The sequence below is a fragment of the Cynara cardunculus genome (assembly GCF_001531365.2).
Source record: "Cynara cardunculus var. scolymus isolate 2C chromosome LG 1, CcrdV1, whole genome shotgun sequence".
In the NCBI taxonomy this organism is placed as follows: domain Eukaryota; kingdom Viridiplantae; phylum Streptophyta; class Magnoliopsida; order Asterales; family Asteraceae; genus Cynara; species Cynara cardunculus.
In genome coordinates this window covers 4000001-4009289 of record NC_037528.1, presented here as the reverse complement: position 1 = coordinate 4009289, position 9289 = coordinate 4000001, and the positions used below count along the sequence as shown (strand labels likewise).

General features: G+C 32.6%; 1 protein-coding gene across 1 annotated transcript; it reads left to right on the top strand.

The window, feature by feature from the left end:
• The first annotated feature begins 7078 nt into the window (after nt 1–7078).
• LOC112520701 (protein phosphatase 2C 37-like) lies at nt 7079–8942 on the top strand. The gene is made up of 4 exons (XM_025129177.1): nt 7079–7733; nt 7811–8125; nt 8249–8354; nt 8462–8942. The coding sequence occupies exons 1-4, from the start codon at nt 7203–7205 to the stop codon at nt 8791–8793; spliced, it is 1284 nt and encodes a 427-aa protein (XP_024984945.1). The 5' UTR covers nt 7079–7202; the 3' UTR covers nt 8794–8942.
• Nucleotides 8943–9289: the final 347 nt, after the last annotated feature.

Here is a 9289-nt window from a genome sequence, read left to right as displayed (position 1 = left end):
GCTTCGATATTTTTAGATGGCCTAGATCAAAAATCCGTCGAGTAGGGACAATAAAGGATGTTACCTGCAAATTTCAGGCATGTATCGGTTGTTGTGTAGTTGAATTACTTGTTGAAATTCTTTCATGCTTTCATGGTAATCTAGCTAAATGTTGAAAAGTGAAAACTTGCGTTTTTAGCCAAGGTGAATAAATGGATTTCAAATCCAATCCAAATCTTGCAAACCAAACACAATAATGGATTTTAAATCCAATCTACTCCAAATCCCTCATGCAAATTCAAATCTCTCAGAAACATTCATGCAAACCAAACGCATCCTAAGTATTTTTGCATACCATGAGGTTCTTTTGCAATAACTTTTATGAGAACCCAATCCAAGAAAATTAACAAACCATAAGAACCAAAAATGAAATTTACTCTAAAAATGTAAGTAATAATTTTAGATATTTAAAAAATGAAAGAGTGTCTGATATTATATATTTAGATAAATCTATTTCAGTTGTTAAATATGTACTTTTATACATCGAAATATCATGTGAAAAAATAAATTACGGTGAAAAGCGTAAAAAAAATCTGAACTCTTAATTACTTTTAATTTTAAACCCATTTTTAAATAACGCTTGATACAAATATTAATCTGGTTATTCCAACCCTAATATACATCTAAATATAAAAATCCTTTTATTACATTTCTCAAAACTTTAATTTTTTTTCATTAGATCCTCTTCCAAAACTAATGATTATTTATTATTATTATTGCGTATACCTTGCAAAAAGGAAAAGACTATGACGTGTGGGATCGTGATTGGAGTGGGGTCCAATGGCTGAATAGAAAAAGATAAGATGTAGCATATGAATTTATGTTCGAAATTTAAAGGTAATATTAAATTCGAGTAGTTTTGTTTATTGTCAAAAAACATATTTTTATTTGAATAAATATTTTATAATTATGAAATAGGAAATTTTTCTACAATTTTTGTCCTCATGGTTTAAAAAAGATTGCGAGTTTCATCCTTGATTTTGAAATTGAGATTTTTATTCATATTATTTGTAGTTTATTACTTTTTTTTCGTGCGGTAGGTCTTGTTTATTTAAAAAAAACTCTTATTAGTTTTTTATGTCTGATTTGTTAAGAGGTAAAACTATTCAAACTGTTTGTTTTTTTCCAACTTTTGAGAGGTACGTATGTCTTATTGTCCTCTTATATGATAAGAGGTAAACTAACCTCTTATTTGTCTTTTATTATTCTCCAAATGCTCAGTAACGATGTTTCTCAATCAATTAACCTTAATCGATTATTTATTTATTTGATTCTTACCAAATTAATCCTCACCACTCTCTCAATTGATGTATTTTAATAAGATTAAAATGTGTTAAATACTATTAATGACATTTCGTTTAAATAAATATTAATTATATAATTTAGATATAAATTTTGTAACGATGATGAATAAAATGTGAAGTTGTATAAATTTATCTATAAATTAAACACATTAATTTTCTAACTTGTAAAATTGACAAATTTAAACAAATTCATACATCTATTAGTTTATAAAAACAAACAATCCTAATGATTCATATTTCAGACTTCAACACTATATTTTATCAATTAAAAATGAAATAAAACTTCAGATTTCAGCATCTCTTAAAAAATTAACGCCATTTTAAACTAAATATGTTATAATTTCTCCATTAACTTAAGGGTATTTTAGTCTTTTTATTTATTTTTCCTTTTTGATTTATTAAAAATATTTTTGGTTTCTTTTTTGGTATCTTTGTATTTTTGATTTAATAAAATTATATATATTTTTTATAAAAAATTAATAGATAGAAAATTATATTGTTTTATTATTGTCCATGATAAACTAATTAAAATATTTTTTAATACAACTAGTTTTTATATATATTTTTAGTCATTAATATTTTAGTTTTTTATGGGTTCGATTTTTCACTAACATCGTTCAAATACAAGCCGTTAAGTACCTCTCACATAAGTGTATTTTAATTTTTCTTCATTAAAGACCAAAGGATTCTATTTTTTTATAGAACGAAATAATTAACTATTTTTAGGTTATTCTTACCAAACAAATGTATGCAATTTTATTAATAGAACGTACAATTATTTAGTTTCATAAGTCATTCAATCATACAAAATAAATGTACATATTGTATAAACGTATTACAATAAGTTTATAAAATTATACGTTCTATTAATAAAATTACATACATTTATTTGGTAAAAATAACTCAATAAAGTTGATTTTTTGGCCCTATAAAAATGAGTCGTTTAATCCCTAGTGAAGAAAAAAGAAATAAAATATCATCATGTAAATGATACTCCACAACTCAACGACTTATAGTTAAATGACGTTAGTTACAGAAATCCAATTAATAAGAAATTAAAACTATAATGAACAAAAGTATACAAAACAACGAATCGCATGAAAAATATTTAATTAGTTTATCATAAACAATAATATAATTTTATATATATATTAATTTTCATGAAAAATATATAGTTTGATTAATACAAAAAAGACAACAATACCAAAGAAATAAACCAAATAAAGATATTTAATAAACAAAAAAAAGTTAAAAAGACTAAAATACTCCCAAGTTAAATAAAGGATTTTTAATTGATTTAAGATCTATTTATTTTTTCAAAATTATCTCTTAACATCTCTGAAGTCTGATTCGTTCAGACGTTTAGTTATTAAGAGCATTTGTTTGTTTTTTCAAATAAGAGCTTAAAAGCTCTAAATGTCCTCTGAAATTGTAAGTAGTAAACGTATCCCTTAACACCTCTTAATCCTAATCCATCCTTTATGAAATGATTCATATTTTGGAGGTCCTAAACCACAAGGGTGGTGCATGATTGCTTTGAGCTTGACTTCAAAGGTGAAAAGTACCTGAAGGTTCCAGGTTTAATTCCAAGGAGGAATAAAAATCCCCTTGTGGCCATGGTCCATTCAAATGCGGTAACTTCAGGTTATTTGCAAAGCATATGGTCGGTCTGGGATTAGTCAGCTTGCAAAGCGGGTTAGATATTCATGTTAATTAAAAAAAAATTGCTAGCAAAAACTATTTATCTTTTATACTTTTGTATAAACTATTTATTCTTTATATTTTTGCATTAGTTTGACCAATCCAGATTTTAGACTTCAGACGTAAAAACAGACAGTCTTACTGATTCAGACTTCAGTACCAACTCTTAAAAATCAAAAATGAAATCAAACTTTATATTTCAACACCTCTTAAAAAAAGTCACCATAATCTTAATAATAAAAATAATAATAAAATATAAATCATGAAACGAAAACATAACAAATTATAAATTATAGTGATGAAAATCGAAACTGTAAGGACCAGAATCGTAATCTTTCACAAACAATGGGGGAGGAAAATGATAGTTTACTTTTTTTAGATATGATAATTTATGTAATATTGAAAGAAAATAAAATAAAAATAAAAAAAGGGTTGGGAAGTTGGGGAAGATGCATGCATTGTGTGTCGTTGAAAATTGGACGGCAAATGTTAATATAATTGAGAAAAACGAATAATGAAAGTGGAAATGTTAGGGTGGAAGATGAAATCCAGATCCACGTCAGGAGATAAACCACGTGTCACTGTGCAGAGGCATCTCATATTCCCACAGGCCGTCAATCAAACTGCTGCCCCCACCTTCCAACTTGTTCAACTCCCGACTCATTTTCTAATTATTTAACCAAGATATTTTCTACACCCCATTTTTTTTATTGTAAAATTAAACTATTATATATTTAAAATTTAAAATATATTTAAAAGAGGATTTGTATTTTTTTATTACATTATTTATAAATCATGTATTATATGGGATTGATCTGGTGTTTCTTGATATATCTTATCTCGGTATATTTCATTTTAAGATGTATTCAAGGGCGTAGATTATTTCCTACATTTGTCACCTTAACTTTCATTCTCACTGGAACTTAACCATGTATATTTAACTATAAAATATTAGTGATATATCATATTAGTATTTTAAAAGCATCTTTAATAAATATCAAAAGTCGTTTACCAAACACTTATTCGATAAACATTTATCGGTAAAAATTCAACACTAAACATTTACTTACCGGTTAAAATTTTAACCAGGGTAAGAATCATAGGTAAAACTCTTGGTCCTTGTCTTGTTCGTACCAGGTATGATTTATGGTTCTTACCGTATTCATACAATAAGGTAGTATGACTTAATAAGCGCTTGACTTGTCTTCAGTTACTTAAGTAAGCGTTTGTAGACGACAATTAATGATATATCATGCTAGTATTTTTAAAGCATCTTTAATAAAACGTCACTATAAACAAAAAGTGCAAGTTTTTATAAGATTTACTACCGTAAAAAGTTCATAAAAAAACTTTTACATTTTTTAATTTCTTATACAATAATTTTGATATATTAATAAAATCATATGTTTTCTTGACTTTCATATAATAATAATTATTAAAAAAAGTCTTATAAGAACCACCATTTTAATTTTATATATAAGCTTTTAATTTAGATTTTAGTGAGTAAAAATATATGAAAAAATTATATATTACAAAAACTTTCATTGAAGATGCATATGGTTTTTAATGCATTTTAAATGATGGATTGTCCAATAAATATTTTCATTCAGATATATGTAAAATCGAGAGATCAGTTATCAAAATTTAAAATTTTATTTTGATGGTGAATTTAAAATTTAACTGTATTTTGGTCATACAGTTTTTTTATTGCAAAAAAAAAACTCGTGTGCTAACAATATGCTTGGTTTGCTCCCTTCCACGAACGTTTATTAACTTAGGGGCTGTTTGGCAGTTGCTGAATGATTTAGTGCAGAATGATTAAGAGGGTCAGAATGGTTAAGTGCATAATGAAATAAAGTTGTTTGGTAATTGTTCTCTGAATGACAACAAATTACCATTTTAACCCTTAACGAATTTCAGAATTTTCCCCAACCAACTCGTTGTTGCCCAAATTTGGCTACTCAATAGTTACCATTGACTGCTTCTTCATGATAATGGAACTGGGTGTGCTTTTCTTATCACAGTTCTTAACCCTCGATTTTATTTTTGGGTTCTATGATTTGATTTTGATTTCAATACAGAAGAGACTTTTTGTGGTTTTGATTAGGGTTTCACTCACTTTTGGATTTGGGTTATGTTTTTCCTGGATGAGACGTTACCGATTTCGTTGATGGGATCTAAGGATTGTCGCCGTCGGGAAGGAGAAGTTATGGGATCTACCGATTTCGTCGCGCCGATGCCATTCCAGAGATGATGAAGACGATGATGGTCAAAATAGAGAGATTCTGGTGAAGGCGACGATGGTCAAAATAGAGAGATTCAGGTGACGGTAGAGAGAGTAGAGTAGATAGGGGCTGTTTGTCGGCCGATTGTCGTCGGTGACGAAAAATGGCAACGAACAGGGGAGTGGGAAGGAGCAGTGGGTAGAGCCATTGATGTGTGTTGTTGTGGAGGGCAATATGATGGGTTGATTTGTAAGTCTGCATCTGAGTGTATTTTGGTAGATTGAGGAGATGGAGATGAAGAAGATGATTTGAGGAAGATTACCAGAAGAACAAGCAGGAGGAAGAAGGTGCATGAAGAGAGGGGTTGGGAAGAAGGGTTGGGAAGGGTAAACTTGGGAAAATAAAAGTCTGAATGGTTTAGTGACCCATTGGTTGCAAAATGGTTAAGAGGGTTATGTAACCATTAAGAGGCTTAATTTTTTTTGCCAAACACTCCTTACCTCTTACCGATTAAGAGGTTGGCTCTTAATGTCACCATTAAGAGCCAAACAAACAGCCCCTTACATAAGTTAATTCACATGAGGATAAAATTAGTCATTTTACGTTTTTCTTTGTCTTAACGATCTTCCTCCCACCACCACCCATCATCTCTTAACACAACCACCTTAGCTCCTCTCCAACTGCCAACCATCGTTTAGCTTCACCTCTACATTGATTTGTTCGTCCATGAACGACGTTGACGACCACCATTCCATGTTCCTTTCCACTTCTCTTTAACACCTCCCTCTATCCCTTTTCTTTTCTCTTCTTATCGCCGTTCTCCCCCTACTTTAACCGATCTCTAATGCCCCTTCACTAGCAAACTATCCCCTATCCTTGCAAATTATTGTTATTTGGCTCAAATAATATAAAAAACTTCACCATTAGAGGCTAGAGATTGGTTAATATTAAACGGTTGACCTGATGGTATTAGTGGCTTTGTAGAAAAGAGGAATGAAGAGATAGACGATGGCAATCGTTTGACAATGATGGTTTTCATTCTTTAAAGGGAATTCTGTGATACTTGAATCGGGATTTTCGATTTTTGTGTTTATAAAACTAGGGTTCTTTGATTTTGTTGTTATATATATGATTTTGGTCACCATGAATCAAGAATCTATCGGTTTTACATATTGTGTTTGAATTAAAATTTGGGTATGAATTCTTGGAGTTCAATAAGTATTTATTTATATTAAAAACGACCACAAAACTTTTTACTTAACAAATCTATTTTAACAGAATAAATGAGAGGGACCAAAACCAACCTTTTCGCATACTGTAAGGGTTTTGTTTGCAACAAAAAAAATCATAGGGGATGATATCCAAGAAATAGACAAAATTACAGGGATCAAACTGCAATGAACTCTCTATATAAATTTTATAATGTTATCTTTCATAAAATGAAAATGAAATTGAAAAGGTGAATATCGGTTCGGGGAGTCCACAGTATAGGACCACATCCGTGTCATAAAAGGAAGCTTGTTTCTTCACCAAATCGTGGTAGCTTCTAATTGGGCCACGTAACCGTCAAACAGAGACTTCCACGTGGTGCCCTACGAATATCACCAGCATAAAGATTTTATTTCGGAATCAACGGCTTAGATTCCATCTCGGTGTTCAAATTTCTACGTCATACCAACTATACATGTCGGATGAGTCTACCCGTGACGGAGACGGGCAGCTGTCCGTCCCCACCACTCCTCCAGCAGGTATAATATGGTCTCTTCTCCATCCTCCTTCCCACAAACCTTTTATTCAATTTTTAAAATCTTCCTGGTCTTCGTTTCAATTCCGTCAAAGATTTCTCGTATCTCATCTTTTTACGTACACTTCAGTTCTAGCTTTGCAGAGCCTGAAATTTATTTGGATTTATTCGATTCATAATTTTTTTGATATGGCTGGTATGTGTTGTGGTGTCGTCGGTGAGACAAACACGCCATCCACGGTTGAGCATAGCGGTGGTCGTCAAGGGAGGCGTCGCCGGATGGAAATTCAACAGCTTAAATTCCTAGCGGCTGCCGCCTCTGACGTGGTGATGCCTCTTCCCGGGAGTACCGGAAAGCGAAGAAAGGTTGAAAGTCTCGATATGATTCAAACTAGTCGTAGTGGTGGTGATATTGCTGTGACTACGCCGGAAGGGTTCGAGAACGCAGTTCAGGCTTGTGATATGAAGTTGGAAGAAGTCGGATCTTCTGGTACTTCTTCGGAGACCAAGCGTTTGAATAGATGCGGAGCTTCGTTGGAGACTTTGGACAGAGATGTTTCTGATGAGGAAAATTCTAGATTCGGTCTCACCGTTGTGTGTGGAAGGAGGAGAGATTTGGAAGATGCCGTTGCTGTAAAACCGTCGTTTTGTAAGACGAGTTCTCAGAATTGCAACGACCTGCACTTTTATGGCGTTTACGATGGCCATGGCTGCTCGCATGTAATTAATCCGATCCTGAAACACTTTAGTTGTGTAAAATCCGTTATGTATAACTGAATTACTTTTTGTTTCTTTAGGTTGCAATGAAGTGCAAAGACAGAATGCATGAAATAGTGAAGGAAGAAGTGGAGAATGGCGAGAAGTCGATGGAATGGAAACAGACTATGGTGAAGAGTTTCTCACGAATGGATAAGGACGTAACAGAATGGAGCAACAATGCTTCGAGCTCGAATTGTAGATGCGAACTTCAAACTCCTCAGTGCGACGCCGTTGGATCTACTGCGGTCGTTGCGGTGGTGACTCCCGATAAGATCGTCGTCTCCAACTGCGGAGATTCGCGTGCAGTTCTTTGCCGGAACGGCGTTGCTATTCCCCTATCCTCCGATCATAAGGTATATATTAAACAATCGCAACACCTGCCTGGATTTCCATCATCTTTCCCGTCGTTTGTGGTCTAGTTGATCTTATGTATACGTACCGATTCAATTCACTGACAAATTTGTTTCTGAATGTAGCCTGATCGACCTGATGAACTTGAGAGGATCGAAGAAGCTGGTGGCCGAGTAATATACTGGGATGGCGCTAGAGTTCTCGGCGTTCTAGCCATGTCTAGAGCAATCGGTATGTAATATGTTCTTATTCATCGAAATTTTGTTGAATACTTTCGAGATCTGGATTCTTCAAAACTGATTAAATGTTGGTGTTAATCATCTCAATTAATTTTTCAGGCGACAACTACTTGAAGCCGTACGTGATTCCGGAACCGGAGGTAACCGTAACGGAACGGACGGCCGAGGACGAGTGCCTTATCCTTGCCAGCGACGGCCTCTGGGATGTGGTATCAAACGATGTGGCATGCAGTGTGGCTCGCATGTGCCTGAGTTCCCAGGATGTTCCATCGCCGCCGCGGTCGCCGGGAAGTGAACTAAATGTTGCTCGCGGTGAGAGCTCCGACAAAGCATGCTCCGATGCGTCGATACTTCTAACGAAATTGGCGTTGGCTAGACGGAGCACGGATAACGTCAGCGTGGTGGTCGTTGATCTGAGGAGAACAGTATAGCCATAACCATAAGCCACTATTAATTCTAAGATGAAGGATTTGATGTCTTATTAACGATGATGAAGATATAAATGTATAGTTTTTTGAGGGAGTAATATCCCTCCGGTCCTCAATCGGACATGATATTAATCGAATTTCTTTCTTTCTGGTAAATTAAATCTGTTGATGTGCTCAAGAAACTAAATAAGAAAATTAAAATTAATATTAAATGATCCAATTAATTTAAATAATAAACACATGTTTAATTTGTATAAATGCGACATCAATGCTGTATTTGATTTATGTAAGTAGCATCTTTAACGAATATTCTATAGTTTCTTTTAAGAAAAAGTTATCTTCAAGCTATAATTATATTAATAAAATTTTATTCTTTCTTTTTATAATTTCAGTATATCTAAGGAAATAATTGAATATTATTTCTTTAGTAAATATAAAGTTTTATTCGGAATTTTTTTTGATAATATAGTTTTTAGAGTAGAATTATATTATATTTTTT

What these genes read in the sequence shown, in the direction of transcription:
- LOC112520701 (XM_025129177.1), top strand. Translation starts at nt 7,203, where the DNA reads ATGGCTGGTATGTGTTGTGGTGTCGTCGGTGAGACAAACACGCCATCC. An exon ending in ATGGCCATGGCTGCTCGCAT is followed by an intron (nt 7,734 to 7,810) that starts GTAATTAATCCG and finishes TTGTTTCTTTAG; the next exon opens with GTTGCAATGAAGTGCAAAGA. An exon ending in CCCTATCCTCCGATCATAAG is followed by an intron (nt 8,126 to 8,248) that starts GTATATATTAAA and finishes TTCTGAATGTAG; the next exon opens with CCTGATCGACCTGATGAACT.